Source organism: Apodemus sylvaticus, chromosome 10 (assembly GCF_947179515.1).
Source record: "Apodemus sylvaticus chromosome 10, mApoSyl1.1, whole genome shotgun sequence".
NCBI classification, from domain to species: Eukaryota; Metazoa; Chordata; class Mammalia; order Rodentia; family Muridae; genus Apodemus; species Apodemus sylvaticus.
In genome coordinates, this window is record NC_067481.1 from 39,579,627 (window position 1) to 39,595,482 (window position 15,856).

General features: G+C 45.8%; 1 protein-coding gene across 21 annotated transcripts in view; it reads right to left on the minus strand.

The window, feature by feature from the left end:
- Synrg (synergin gamma) overlaps positions 1 to 15,856 on the minus strand; it is an 83,580-nt gene that overhangs the window by 11,711 nt on the left and 56,013 nt on the right. For 9 of the 21 annotated variants that reach the window (XM_052193834.1, XM_052193835.1, XM_052193838.1 and 6 more), the window contains 5 exons: positions 11,596 to 11,958; positions 8,887 to 9,050; positions 7,973 to 8,026; positions 6,960 to 7,056; positions 5,371 to 5,519 (listed from right to left, as the gene is read on the minus strand). In XM_052193834.1, the coding sequence (XP_052049794.1) occupies positions 5,371 to 5,519; positions 6,960 to 7,056; positions 7,973 to 8,026; positions 8,887 to 9,050; positions 11,596 to 11,958 (827 nt within the window). Of the gene's footprint in view, positions 1 to 5,370; positions 5,520 to 6,959; positions 7,057 to 7,972; positions 8,027 to 8,886; positions 9,051 to 11,595; positions 12,190 to 15,856 lie in introns of all 21 variants that reach the window. The other 12 variants (XM_052193833.1, XM_052193831.1, XM_052193848.1 and 9 more) reach the window with 2 other exon arrangements.

Sequence of the window (15,856 nt, forward strand, 5' to 3'; positions counted from 1 at the left end):
GCCAAAACATTTCTTTGATCTAGTACATCCGAGAGATAAAAGCTTAGCTGACCTTCTCTCAGGCCTGCCCATTAGAGTGTCCTACCCACTGGAATCCAACCATCACAGTGTTCTTGCCTCACTGGAATCTGACCATTACAGCATCCCTACCTCACTGGAATCTGGCCATCAAAGCATCCCTAATAGCCTTTTCCATAGAGAAACTCCTGCTTCTACCACAAGAGGGAGCTTCAGTCCACAGTCACCGCAGTGTTAGTTTTTTTTTTTGCTATGAAACATTCAGCTTAATAAAATATTAAGTCACACTTTGGAGACTCTGCACGTTGCTTTACTTAGCCCAGCAATGATGTACACTACACTGGGGCTTTTCTAGGTAGGAAAAAGTAGTACAGCTGGTGTCTTATTGTTTGCTTCTGTTATTGTCTGTTTGGGGGGAATTGGGGAATATATCTAACCAGGGCTGCACATATACAAAGCACACGCTCAAAAACATGATAAAACAAGACAAAACAGTAAACATGCTGTCTGCCCTGAGCGAGGGACATGCCAGCTCTAATGCAGTGTTACAGAGTAGGAAGACGAGATAGATTCAAAAATCCAGATTTTAATAGTTTCAATTAAAATTTGATGTTCTTGAGACTAATTTCTTCCCCTATAGAAACAAATGAATGTTTTGGGCCTGTGAGAAGGCTCAGCAGTAACAGTGCTCCTCTTGTGTAATGATGACTTGTGTTTAATCCCTGGAACTCTCAAAAGGCTCAGTGTGGTGGTGAGAGCCTTAATCCCAGCAGTCCTATAGTGAGGTGGGAAGCAAAGGCAGGACACTCTCTCAGAAGCTTGCCCTAGCCTGGAGTACATAGTGCAGTAGCAGAACAAGAGAGAGCCTGCCTCAGCAAGGCAGACGGTGAACAGCAAATCCTAAAACTGTCTCTGACCTTGTCTGCAGGCCATGGCATGCACATCCCCCACACCCAGTGTCTCTGTCTGCCTGCCTGCCTGCCTGTCTGTCTGTCTGTCTCTCCACACCCCCCACACACAGAGTTTCTTTTTAAAGCAATGGAGCTGATTCTGGCCTCATAGGTTATTACGTGGATTCAGTGAGAAGGGAAGTGAAGAATGCAGTGTAATGTGAAGCAGCTCTATCTTAGTCAGTGTTCTGTTGCTGTGAGAAGACCTCATGGCCATGGCAACTCTTACAAGCTAGCTTACAGGTTCAGAGTTTCAGTCCATTGTCATCATGGCAGGATGCAGGCAGACATGGTGCTGAGAGTTCTATATCAGCAGCAGCAGGACAACAGCAAGAGAGACACTGGGCCTGGCTCGAGCATTTGAAACCTCAAAACCCACCCGCAGTGACACACTTCCTCCAAAAAGGCTATACCTACTCCAACAAGGCCACTGTACCAATCCTTTCAAATAGTGTCATTCCCTATGAGCCTGTGGGGCCATTTTTATTCAAACCATCATAGGGTCCTAGTTGCAAACATGAATGGTAGCCATCAGTATTGGCAATTGTATTAAGAACAAAGGGGCTCTGAATGGCAATATGGTCCCTTCAGGAGTCCATTCACCCCAAATCAGACAAAGGTGCTGAGTTCAGAGCTTCTTCGCTACCTCAGGCCCACCTCTCTCTAGTAGTGACCTGCTGGCTCTGTACACCTCGTCCAGAGTTGCTGGGTCTTCAGAGGTGTGATACTGCCAGGCTGAAGTATTCAGATGTTAGGTTTTTATGCTATTGATGTTATATGGCTTTCTCTGTTGGGTCTGTTGTAGTAAAGGCTTGTTCATAACAACCCACACATTATATACCTATAGGAGCCATGCCTTTCCTCCTGCAGTGAGTACTTCAAGTTAAGGTTTATAGACTTAGGATCCATTCTCAAGAGGAAATGACACGGTATAGTCTAGGAAAGTGTCTGAACAGACAGCAACCATGGCTGTGTCACAACACCCTGTTTTAGAAGAAAAAGCAACTGTAGCCAAAGAGCACAGCTCGTTAGGAAGTGGCTTGGTGTCACATGCACCCTGCCTGCATCCAGACACTGTACGGGTGAGGTAGCAAGCTCCGCCATTATACGTGTCTGAAAAGGCAGGCCAGTTACCCTCGGAGTCTAGGTGTGGGTGCTGCGAGCGGATGCTTGCCAACGGAGTCTGGGAAGGCCTGACTGTGGAGCCCCTTCTCTATTTACCTCACATTTTGGCCCTGTAGAGTTAGAGTCATCAGAAGTGAATGGCGCAAAACCTTCTAGGTAAAGGGGCCACAAACTTCCTTCAAAGTAACGAAATCAAACTCCATGTCTTTTTTTTTTTTTTTTTTTAAGTCTGGACAAGGGTTGGAGACATGGCTTATTGGTTAAAGAGCACTGGCTGCTCTTCCCAGAGGACCCAGGTTCACAGTCACATGGCAACTCACAGTTGTCTGTAACAATAGTTCCAGGGGATCCAACACCCTGGCACAAACATACATGCTCGCAAAACACTAACACACATATGATAAAAATAAATCATTAAAAAAAAATTAAAAAGCCTGGACAAAAGTGATGCTTGGTGTGAAAATTTGGAGAGACCGGGATGATATATGGGGAAGTTGTCAGGGGATAAACTAGTTCACATAGTGACAGGGCACAAGCCAGACAGATGGGGCTATGCATTTGTCAAGCTCAGCAGAAAGGCAGCCACTCAACGAATCGCTCAATATTACTGAGGTTTTTGCATTTTATTGTGTGTGAACTCAACAGTGGCCTGGAGTGACAGAGCAGAACCCAGAAGGCAAGCCCTTTTCATGAACAGCGGCAAAACCCAGGAGCCCGGGAGGTGGGGAAGATGGAGGAAAATGGGTCCTACTGCTCCCAGTGACAGCACAGGTGGGCAACCTGGCTGGATGCCTGCGAGGATTCTTCACTCTAAGTGGAGGGGCAGATGCGTGGTGTGCTTGGACGATGCCCTGGCTTCAGGGACACTTTCACTTCTAGAGCTCAGGGCTTTCTGCTCCAGTTAGCTTTCTCCAGCAAGAAGTCGGAGGAGGGCTAACTGGAGGGAAGGACTCCCACTAAAACAAGGAACCCTCAATTCTAAATGCTAAGTAGGAAGCCCGTAAATTGCTCCGCCATCTTGGGAGGTTTTCAAGGGCCGGTACAGAAGCAAGTTGACCTGAGGTTCACAGGGCACCAGGACAAACTCCTGGAGCTTTTCTCATTAACATTACTCTCCTCAAACTTTTGTTCCCAGTGAAAGCTTTGCACATCTATGCTTTTACCACCTAATCATCCTTTTCAGGATAGGATGAAGCACAGAGCAAGCCAGATGCCGCACGCACTTCCCTGCTTCAGGACAGGAAGAAGGCAGAGGAAGGAAGTCAAGTTTCTGTGTAGATTTAATGCACATGAAAACCCTAATGCACAGTTGGGCCAACTTGATAACCCAGATGGCTGAAGGAGAAGAGACCACAATACTAAAGCAACAAGTATTCATTAAAGACTGTTGAGAAAGACAGACTACTTCTAAACATGGGATTTTATTATTAAGCACAACCTGTTGGCAGCCTGCCTCCCAGCCGAGTGGTGACAGGCCTGTTATTTCACAAGTGCTTCCTGACAGAATGCCCACAACATCCTGACTGAAGAGCCACCATGTGCTACTCCGAGAACGCTAGCTTTCAAGCGGTCTCCAATTTTTCTCTTTTAGCTGAAGAACAGCGCTCTGCACTTTGCTGGCTTTTGGTGACTTTACAGTTAGAGCAACTGGAGATGTTTACTGCGGTGGTTCTGGATGTGTGAGCCCCTGACTCACCTGGATGTCAAGTCCCGACACACTCCGCGCTTACAGGGCTGCCTCTGAAGTACTGGGCTCAGCTGGAGCCCAAGAGGTGCCGGGAGAAATCCTTCCTGATAGCGTCGCCAGCAGTAACCAAGCTTTCCCTGACTATCAAGTTTATTTTTATGCTGTGAACACAGTGAACCATGGAAGTCAGCACATTGGAGCACCGGTGATAGCAGGAAGGAGGACCAGCACCCACAGATCACCACTTCACTCCTGTCGGCCAACACAAGGAGATCAGCAGTTTCAAGCTCCCACAAGAGCTCTTGACACCACACCTTCTCTGCTCTGACGGACACCACCACAAACAGGGAGCCAAACACCCCTTCTTCAGGTCTCTCCAACAGAGCATCTTGTTAGATCAGCAAGAAAAGAAAGTAATAAGGTAAGCACCGTGAGATGTGGGAGAGGGGGGCTGAAGGCACCCACACAGGAAGGGCTGGACCAAAGGGTGCTGGGGAGACCTCCTGGGGAGAACTACGTAGAATTCAGTACACGGGCAGCCTCGTTCAGCAACACGAAAGCTCTGCACTGAGCTAAGACTTTTGGAAGCCCAAGAAAGCCCACTACAGGATTTAAAGTGGGATTTAAATGAAACAATCAGATCTATGGTTTATAAGGAACAGTCAGGTACTTGCACAGAGAATAGTTTGATAAGAGCTTTTAAAAAAAAAGAGAAAGAAAGCAAAGAACTAGGTAGTGTGTGGCTCAGTGGCAGATAACTTCCCCAGCCATCATGGGCCTTGAGGTCCATCCCTAGCACCACCAAAGGAATAAAAACCTAACCAAGCCAAACAAAGCAAACAGACCATCTCGCTGGCCCTCTCACTTAAATTTAATGATGCAAAACCAGAAGCAATAACACAACAGTAAGACATGCTGTTTAGGACACAACGGGATAGCTGGCTACCACCAGGCTGTCAGCTGAGAGCACTAAGAATTCCTCCCTTCTGCTCCGAGGGTCACAAGTTAACCGAAGGACTAGGGAGCAACTTAGAATACAGCCAGGCCCCTCATGAATTTAAACACTACCTGGAAAATCTTGCATCAGCCATGCAGACTGCATGCATGTGTGCACACCCTGGCCTTCTCCATCTGCTTTGGTAGACTGCAACACCCAGAGGGTGTCTAGTCATTTGTTTATTGAGAGTAGAGCTACTCATAACATGGAAAAAAGGACTCCAAGGAAAGTAATAATAGTGGTGAACGGACGGCCATATGTGATGGTTTTCCACACACTTTCTGAAGAATACAACAGGGCATAAACAGGTCAAGTGCGAGGGGATGGACTCAAACCATTACTTTCTGGCAAAACTTGCATGTGTAAGAATCAAGAATCACTGGTGCTAGGGGCGGGGGTAATAGACAACATGCTGGCTGTGTGAATGTGGGGACCTGAGTGCGGTCTCACTGGACTGCTATCTCAGACCTCCATCAACGTAACACAATCCAGTTGGCACATTCATCCTCTGATAAGTACATTGTAAGAATGTATTCTCAGCTTCAAAACATGTTTCTGGAAAGAGAAGCTGCTGAACTGTCTGACAGACTTACTGTGAGTGTGGCAAGTGACATGAAGCCGATTAAGTTGTTCCACACTTTATCGATGTCCTTCAGCAACTGCTGGAGTTTCTCACTACACACGGCAGTGGCTTTTATCCCCAGCTCCACACGCTTGGTCACTCGGTACACTTCCACCACACCTGACGGGGAGAGAGGAAGGTGAGACACGGGGACAGTAGACAGGGACAAAGCACTGTGGCTTGCTGATGGCATGATTAGGAGGAACAACTGCGCAGGGGTGGGGCTGTGAGTAGAGATACGGATTGGTTACTTTTCTACTGCTGTGATGAAACACCACGGCCAAGGCAGCTTGCAAAGGCAGCTTGCAGGAGAAAGGGTTTCATCGGACATGGTGGCAGGAAAGCTGAGAACTCAGAGCTCAAATTCCAAGCTGGAGGCAGAGAGCACACTGGGAATGGGAATGGCAGAAGCTTCTGAAGCCTGAAAGCCCCCTGCCCCCAACACACCTTCTACAACAAGGCCACGCCTCTGAGTCTCTCCCAAACGGTTCCACAAACTGGGGACAAAATATTAAAACCTATGAGTCTATGGGGGGCCATTCTCATTCAAACAAGGCGTGAGCCTTCTTGGTCTGCTGGAATGGTTCTTTTCCTGCAGTTTTTAATCAGGTCAAACTCTGCAATCAAGAACGTGTTGAGTAAGAACCTCCTCATTTTAAGGTGGTAACTGGACACATCCCTAGACCTCCAACACGGCAGTCATCAGACCACTGTGCTACCCAGTCTGCAGTACATCTTTCAAGTAGGAACGTGGATTCTGGTCCCTACTCTACCATCCATGTGTCCTGGAACAAGTTAGGAACATAACTTGTTAAGTCAGTAACAGCAGCCTCTCAAAGGATGGATAACAGGAAGAAACAGGTAGGTAAACATGGTAGAAGGCTCACAACAGTCTCTCTAGTGAGCACAAGACATTGTGGGAGCTATTAGGCTCTTTAGTTTGGATTTCTTTATGAAATAAAGTTTAAGGAATCTAAATGTTGATAGAGTAATTCATGCTGAATCCTTTTTTTTTTAATAAAACATTGCTGAGATTCTTTGGGCTAGAAATTTCAATTTTTAAAATTATATTTATTGTCAAGACTGGTGACACACACCTTTAATCCTGGGAGACAGAAGCAGGTGGATCTGAGTTTTGAAACTAGCCTGGTCTACATAACCATGTGTGTGCAGGGTCTGGTGCAGGTCAGAAAAATCGCTGGGATCCCCTGGAGCTGGATTTATAGGCGGTTGTGAGACAACCAACATGGGTGTAGAGAACTGAATGCTAGTCCTCTGCAAAGGCATTAGGCACTCTTAACCACTAAGGCATCTCTTCAGCCCCAACAGAGAACAGTTTACGATGAGATATATAGAAAACAAAGACTTGAAAACTTCACTACAGAGACTTCAAGTAAAGTAGTTGCCATTGCCGTGACTTCTGCATTTTATCTGTGAAAGCGGCTACTAGCAAGGCTGTATATAATGGGAGAGCGCAGACCTAAAATACCTACAGGGAGTGAGCGTTCATATTAATACACCCTGCCATGGTTTGACTCTGTGAAATATCAAAGAACACACCTAAAAGATACTCCATGCCTTGGGCTGACTGGATAACTTCTGTGCAAACAGCACTGCTGCTAATGCCGTTTAAGGTGTCGTTTGCCTTCTTAATGACCTACAAGAAAGGAAATCACATCATCTTACACAACCAAGAAAGGTTGCTGCCAATCAGTCCCCCACTAGGAGAAAACCCAACCAGCATGAAAAGCAGTGCTCAACTAGTGTGCGGATGTGCCCATTCAGAGGCAAACCTAAGAATTTAAACTTTGAAGGGAAGGAGGTATGGAGGGAGGGGAGGAGGAGGGGAGGGAGAAGGGGAGGAGAAGGAGTGGGAGGAGGGGAGGGGAAGATGGGGTTAGGTTCTTAGTTCTTTAAATATTATTTTCATATAGACTAGAGGTAATGATATAATTTTGTTACTTCTTAAATGTAGTGACAGATAAGGGGACAATTGACAAATGAGCTACTACTGTCTACTACTTCAACTAAAGGATGCATGAGTTTCTTTCTTTTTAAAAAAAAAAATTATTTAAGGGGCTAGAGAGATGGCTCAGTGGTTAAGAGCACTGACTGCTCTTCCAGAGGTCCTGAGTTCAATTCCCAACAACCACTTGGTGGCTCACAACCATCTGTAATGCCATCCAACTTCCTCTTCTGGTGTGTCTGAAGACAGTGACAGTATACTTAGATAAATAAAATAAATAATTATTTAAAAAATTATTTAATCTTATCTTATGTACATTGGTACTTTACCTGCATGAATGCCTGTGTGAGGATGTTGGGTCCTTGTAGCTGGAGTTACAGACAGTTATAAGCTGCCATGTGGGTGCTAGGAATTGAACCTGTATCCTCTAGAAGAGCAGCCAGTGTTCTTAACTACTAAGCCACTGCCCTGAGATCCCCACATGATTTTCATGCTCTGCATGGTGATGGAAAAAGGCACCCCTCATATTTGCCTGCATTCATTCTGAGGAACTGAGGATAAGACAAACCCGGCAGGAGCGCTCAGACGCACAGAGCCAGATACTCACATCCAGGGCGCTCCCAAGGCATCTCTGCCACTCATATGCGTATCTCTCATTTTCCTGTGGGTTTATAAAGAGAACTGGGTTCAACAGGCAGGTTCAGGGTCCTATCTTTGTGATTTATCTCACTACAAAGGGCATGGAAGACTCCTTTCTATTGAAAAAGCATGCTGGCAAAAACAATTTTTTTTTTAAATCTACTAAGATGTAAGAAATATGAACACAAAGGATCTGTTCTAGAACATTTTACAACATTTCTGTGTAAATGTCGTCTCATGTGTTCCAGTGAGCGACAGTGCAAACTTCTATGCAGTTACTCACTGTGGAGGTGTCTAGTGCACCAGTTAGTGTCTCACTACAGCTAGGCCACGCATGGCGGTGTTCCCCTGAAATCCCAGCACTTGGGAGACAGAGGCAGGATCACTGTGAGTTTAAGGCTAGCCTGGTCTACAGAGAGAATTCTAGGCCAACCAGGGCTACGTGAAGCTCTCCCCAAACAACAAAAACCCCACAGAATGAAACCACAGTTTAACATCATTCCACAGTTTACTGCTGTGTATGTGTGTGTGTGTGTGTGTGTGTGTGCATGCGCACTTGTATGCATCACAAGAAACAGGTTCTTTAAGATACCACAAACAAAAATAGAGGATCCAAAACATTTCTCCTCTCCTCTTCAGTAGAATCTAAAGTGTAAGTTTTGAAAAATGATTTTCTTTAATGCTTCTCTCTTTGCAAAGTCCCACAAACAATTTCAACTTTAGCCACAACTTTCAGAGGCTGAAACACACAGGGAGCGTGTTCACCCCTGGCTAAAGCCACCAGCCATGACCTCTGAGGATCTATTTGCCATAAGGTGTGTGGTGTCTTCTTCCCTCCACGCCCCGCCCCTCCCCAGGGAAGGTGGAAAAGGGCCGCCTCACCTCCACTTCGCCGGTCAGATCCTTGTACTTGTCGCGGATGACAGGCAACGTAGCCCTCTCACTCAGAGTGCTGGACCGGTCTCGGAAAGGCTGCTCCAGGGCTGGGGAAGGAGAGGACCGGCTTATCTCTTTATCCCCAAGGCTCAAGCTCCTCTTGTGTGATCCTGGGCAGAGGGGACAGTAGGCACAAAGGTTCCATTACTCAGCCTGGCTCAAGCAGGGTCCTGCCTGCTGATGTGACCATCTCTGACAGGTGGTCATGTTAGGAGGCATTTGGAAACAGTCTTCGTTCAAACTGTCTGGGAAGTTCTTTGACTCTCACTCTCTCGTGCTTGAGGCTTCCTTTAGTTTCCCCCATTGCTCTTCTCTCATTGGTCACTACACTACATATTTCCATGCCAGAGTTCACTGCTGGCTGTGCAAATGTATGTGTGTGCACACACTTGTATGTGTCACAGGGAACAGGGGTGCTTAAGATAACCACAAACAGAAATAGAAGATCCAAAACATCTCTCGTCTCCTCTCTCAGTAGGATGATAAAGGACTGAATCACTGGTGTCTAGCTGCGAAGGGCCACTGCCAATATGGGTGCCCAGGGGCCATGAGGCCCTCCTGTCAATGGCTGTAGGCTGGCACCTTTGTGCCTCCTTGCTTGCATGCTGCCTTTCTCCTGTGAGACCTAGAGCTTCAGAGACAGGGAGTGAGGGCGGCAATGAGGCACGATTTAGAGAAAGATGTACTCACGGCCATGACTAACTGGGAGGTATCGCTTCCCTCAGACAGTTTATGGATCAATTAAAATGGGTACCTTCTAAGAGAGTACTGATTTGGGCTGGAGAGATGGCTCAGTGGTTAAGGGTATTAGCTGCTCTTCCAGAGTTCAGTTCCCAGTACCCACATAGCACCTTGGAACTGTTTGTAATTCCAGTTCTAGGGGATCTGACACACAGACATATAGGCAAAACACCAATGCACAGAAAAATTTAAAAGTACAGATATTTGTGACTTTTAATTACGCATGTGTGCTATATGTTTGGATATGTGCACATGAGTACAGGTGCCCGCAGAGGACAAAGGTGTCAGACTCCCTGGACCTAGAGTTACAGGCTGCCAGATGTGGGTGCTGGGAACCAGACTCAGGTCCCCTGCAGAGCAGTCCACGTTCTTTCTTTATTCTGGGATAGGGTCTTATATGTAACTGTCCTGGAACCCACTCTGTAGACCAGGCTGGCCTCAAACTCACAGAGCTTTGCCTGCCTTTGCCTCCGAGTACTGAGATTAAGGGGGTGTGCCACATCCGACACGCAATGCCATGTGTTCTTGACCACTGATCCATCTCCACAGCTCCAGATGGAGTTTAAAGTGTTTTTACTAGAGTTATTCATCTCATTTTATGTGTGAGTGTCTTGCCTGCACTACATGCATGCTTGGTGCCTAAAGAAGTCAGGGCATTGGATTTCCTCAAACTGGAATTATGAATGGTTGTGAACCACCATGTGAGTACTGGAAACCACGACTAGCCCAGGTCCTCTGCAAGAGCACGTGCTCGTAGCCACTGAGCCGCCTCTCTAGCCTCTTTCTTTTATTTGTAAATAACTATGTGCCAGCAAGCACACATGGAGGGAGAGGCACAGGACTCTCCTTGAAGCTAGGGTTACAGGCAGTTGCTACGAACTCAACTTGGGATTCTTTCTATACACTTCTCTTAACCATCTCTTCAGGCCCCAAACAGATCATTAAAAATGCATTTGTGGGTGTGATGGCTCAGCAGGTAAAGACTCTCATTGCCAAGCCTGACAAACTCAGGACCCATGTGATGGAAGGAGAAAAGTCCTCTGACCTCTGCATGCACACCCTGGCACGTGGGCCCGCACATATGCATAAATAAATGTGCATTCAGTTGCCAGAGATGGTGGTGCACACCAGAACTTAGGAGTACTTGAGAGGACCAAGTGGCAGGAGGATCAGGCATTCAAGGTTATTCTCTGCTACACAATGGGTCTGAGGCCAGCCTGGGCTACATGAGACCCTGTGTCAAACAAAGCAAATAACGCCCCCAGATCTGTAGGCTGAATGCAGACCCGCTGCCATACAGAACTGGGGGAATAAAAGCAAAGGCAATCAAATCTAGCTCTTTGGCTTTTTTTTTTAAATCTTTAGATAGTATACCTTTTTTGGGAGGGTAGGGGGAGATGGGGTCTCTATATATAGTTCTGGAACTGGCATATAGACCAGGCTGGCCTTGAACTCAGAGATCCTCCTGTCTCTGCCTCTCCTGAGTGCTGGGATTAAAGCTGTGTGCCACCACGTCTGACATACAGCAAGCACACTTCTAAGTAAGTGAGAGTGAAGAGGAAGTCCAGGCTTTATCTGTCCTTCCTTCACTAAACCATCCTGAGGGAGAGGAGGGATTGTGACCAGACACCAGCTCTAGGGAAGGGCCCTGCTCTCAGAAGCTGGGACATCTATTTCCTGCTAAACAGAATCATCACTGTACTTTTTCCTTTAAATTATGTTCTAGTTTTTGAGATAGGGTCTCATTATGTAGCCCAGGCTAACCTCAAACTCACGATCTTCTGCCTCAGCCTTCTGAATACTGGAATTACAGATGATTGTCACCAGGCCTGGTTTTTAAGAATCACCATTTTATACTCAGGAAAGGATGTGTATCATTTTAGTGGAACAAGGTCCACAGGGAGAAAATCTTACCTTGAACAGAAAGGTCAAAGGTTGCCAGTTCACTTTTGATCATTTCTTCACTGGACTTCATTTTGCTTTGTGAATTAGCTACTAAAAAGTCAAACTTGCTGATTTTGGGCTTTTCACTTTGAAATTCTCCAAAGTCGTCTGCACCCTCCTTGGGGGTTCCATGAGAGGCCACACTGGAAGCTGGGCTGGGACATGTGGTCTCTTGGCTCCGGTCCACCATGGTCATGTCCTGCCTTGTGAAATCCTGAAAGTCCCCACTGTCATACTCTTTCTGCTCGGTGGTCTGGGGCATCGTGTCTTTAAAGCTGGCAAAAGCTGGGAAGGGAGTCTCTGGAAGAGCATCCTCACTGGCCAAGGCTGATCCTTTGGAGAGAGATGATATGGTGATGTTTTCAGAACTGCCAAATGAGATCTCTTTTGTTTGAAGGTTTGAGGCGGCTGAGAAGGACCCACTTCCTGCTGAGAGGACGAATGGAGAGAGTTTTCTGCCCTGAGGTGCATCACCCCTGTCTGACCATTCCCAGCTTACAAGTGTGCTCACTGTGAAATGGCTACTACAGCTTCCAAAAGCAGCACAGGTTAAGTCCTCTACATCTGAAAGGGAAGTGCGGTCCCACAGTTAGAGGCGAGCTCCTAAATCAGGCCAAGTGCCTAGAATATTTCACCAGACATATGCCATGCTGCAAAAGCTATAGTCAGGGCTTGTGCTAAAATTAAAGGCTGTAACGTTTGATCTTTACGAAACCTATTAGTATTCAGTTAGCATTTCTAGTTGATTATAAACAATGATTTTAGCTGGGCATGGTGGTACACACCTTTAATCTCAGCATTTGGGAAGCAGATTCCTGTGCATTTGAGCCCAACCTGGTATACAGAGGGTTCAAGGACAGCCAGGTCTACAAAGAGACCCTGTCTCCAAAAACAACATAACAACAAAAAAAATCCTTTCCATTATTTATAAAAAATTACTATAAAGATAGATTATACAGTCATGCACATACTGTTTGACAGAAGACTCAGATCATTTAATGAATTATTCCCTTTAAAGCTTGAAGACATACTTACATATTTCTTACCTAAAACATGTCTCCTTTTCTCTACGCTGTGTTGGACAGTGCTTCTCTTAAGCACAGTTAAAGGAAATATGACGAACTAAAAATTCAGTTACTTAAAACAAAAAAGTAAACACCGTCTCATCTAACTTTTAATAAATCACTAGAAATCTCTGCATCAGACAAAGAGAATATGGGGTTCTAGTCAAGCGGTCACTTACCTCAGTTTTATTTTGGTCAGTTTGGATATCCTATTGCTGGGATGGAATATGAGAAAAACCAAAATTAACCTGAACTACGTTAGTCCTTAAAAGAACAGAATAAGGGGCCTGTGTGTGGAGGAGCACACCTCACTCCCAGAGGGCAGAGGCAGACGGATCTCTGGGTTCCAGGCCAGCAAATGAAAAGCGTGAGGCCCTTCTGGGATGCTTCTGCTTCAGTAACGCATCTCCCTCCTCACACTCACTGAAGAGGGGGAGAAGTAAGGGGAAGATGAGCTGACGAGAGGACTCGCCATCTTGTTTGGATACATTTAAATAAGTAAGATTGATGAGGTGGTACACGCCCTCCATCCCAGCTCTTGGGAGGCAGAGGCAGGCTGATCTGCAAAGTGAGTTCCAGGACAGCCAGGGTTGTCTCAGAAAATGAATGAATGGATGGATGAATGAATAAATGAATGATGAGGTAGTAGAAGACAGCAAATGCAGTTTTTTGGTCTGACAGGCCTAACTTTGACTCTACCACCTACTTACTTTCTTACTACCGGGCACTAACCGTCTGGCCTTGAACTCCTGTCAACCCTCCCAATTCAGCCCCAAGTGTACTTTTCTGAGTCCTGGGTATGCTCCTCTATGAACTGGTGAGGAGACTATGTACTTATGAGGATAATGCGTGTGGAAGGTTGGTCAGCGCCCAGAGAACAACACATGTAACAGCTGGAATTCTTTCTGAGTAAAAAAAATAAAAAGGCGACTCATCATTTTGGGGATGTTCCTAGGAAAAGCTCATTTTCTTCCCCTCTCCTCCCTTCTATCATACGGAGGATTGAACCAGGGCCGTGAGCACCCTAGGCAAGTGCCGGGCCTTTGGCTATGTCTCTAGCTCTCTGTTTTTAACTCTGTTGAGACAGTCTCTTACTAACTTGCCTAGGTTGAGCTTTAACTCAAAATCCTCCTGCCTCAGTCTCCCCAGTAGCTGGAACTACAGACCTGAGTCATCAGCCTTGCTTTTCAGATAATTTTCAAAAAGCAAAACGAGCGAAGCTGCCTATGGGTGGAGTGGAGAAGCCCCGTTCCATAGGGCACTGGGTCAGGCTAGAGGCACCTTATTTCATTTTACCTACTTTATATGAGGTGAGAAGGCCAACCACCTTGATAAACACACACACACACACACACACACACACACACACACACACACACACTCTTGACTGACAAGGAATCCGAAGTTCTGTGACCTGGACTTTCACCATAGTCAACAGGTGACAGGACATTAGCCACTTCCCGTCCCTTCCCAGCAACAGCACAGTTGCTGTAGTGTAGGGATTCGGTTCTGGCCCCTTCCACAGTTCTCCCACCATCCCTCCACATAGCCCCCTAAGCTCTGATAAGAGCATTAAATGAATAATAAAAATGCCAGGCACAGCCAAGCAGTAAAAGGCAAATTTCTTCTGCTAAATGATGGACTTCAAAATTTTGCAGTACAAACTGCACCCTTCATGTGCGGCTTGCTTAACACAAAGGACAAATGATCTGGGTGACAGGTTTATAGCTCAGAATGAATGAAGCAAGCTGTCAGACAAAGCGCTCGTTTAGTCCCTCACTGCAGTGTGCTCCCCTTTGGTAGAAGGATCGACCTGGATCCAGGTGTCCAGGCCCAGATGAGGTGCCACTCCATCAGGAGGCAGATGCTCAGAGATGGTTTGTCAGGGTCAGCAGAATGTCTCACCGCAGATATGCTTACTACTAGACTCTTCCAGAAAGCTCTTTGGGGAAACCGTATCAGAAACTGGCTCTAGTATCCTATCTATTAAAGAAAGGGTAGTGATTGTTTTTTCTGTAGACCAAAGATAAACTTTTGGAAAGACAGCTCCAGATCAAACACTGCAAACAAGTTGCTATGGTAATAAAAAGACCTTTTGTGCAAATATGCCACAAAAAAAGAAAGTCTGTTTTTTTTTTTTTTTTTTTTGTAAATCAAGACTGACTCATGACATTATAAGTGATATGGATTGCCTTAGCCAAAGAGCTTCTAAGACTTTTTATAACTACAAAGGCATTAACCAAAGAGTAGACAAGTTGTGAGTCACTGGACAAAGCTTTGAAGCCGGATGGTCTTACTTTTGCTTATTCATTGGCTCCTAGTGTGTGAAAGTCATTTTCTAAAGAGTAATTAATTTGAATCTGTAAGCACTAAAGCTGCTATTACATAAGAACTAAAAGCAAACAGTTACATAACACCTTTCCTGAAGGCTTAGCATCTATACACAATATTAATACAGATGCGCTTTTTTTTTTGGTAGAGTGAATACTGATGAACTATCTTCTAAGAGAAAGCTGGCACATTAGTACACTGCAGGAAAGGGGCAAACAAGAAACCCTCACTCTCTTTTATCCGTAGCTCCCTATTTGCTTAGCAGTGCAGATCCACATAGTACTATAAAAGATTTCAAAAATAATCAGTAATAAGGCCTTTAGCATGAAGGACAGGAGCCCTGGCTGGGAAAAAAAATGACACAGGGTGCTGTAGTCACCAAAGTGACTAGAGGTGGCTTTGCGATGTCACAGCCAAATTCTGAAAACTGTGAGAGAAAAAAAAAAAAGAAAACCAGATAATGACCACAATAAAAGGAGCTGTCACTGTGGTATCTCTGATCCTCCAGTGGGCTCCAGGGTGGTGCTAGGGAACCGGCGATGGTGGTGCTAGGGAACCGGCGATGGTGGTGCTAGGGAACCGGCGATGGGGGCTGGGAACAAGGCAAACTGTGTGCTTTCACACACGGATTTGTTTGCAACCAGGAATTCACTACGACAAAGAGCAAAAGACTAAACAGTACAACCTGTTTCCTATCATGGATCAAATCAAGGCTTGGATTTCTCTCCTACAGGCAGAAAACCCCGTTGGGCTCCCCACTAACCTCTATTCACATCCACTCTGGATGCATGTTATACATGAAAACAAGGTATTCCCAGGCATGTAAGCTGCCACCA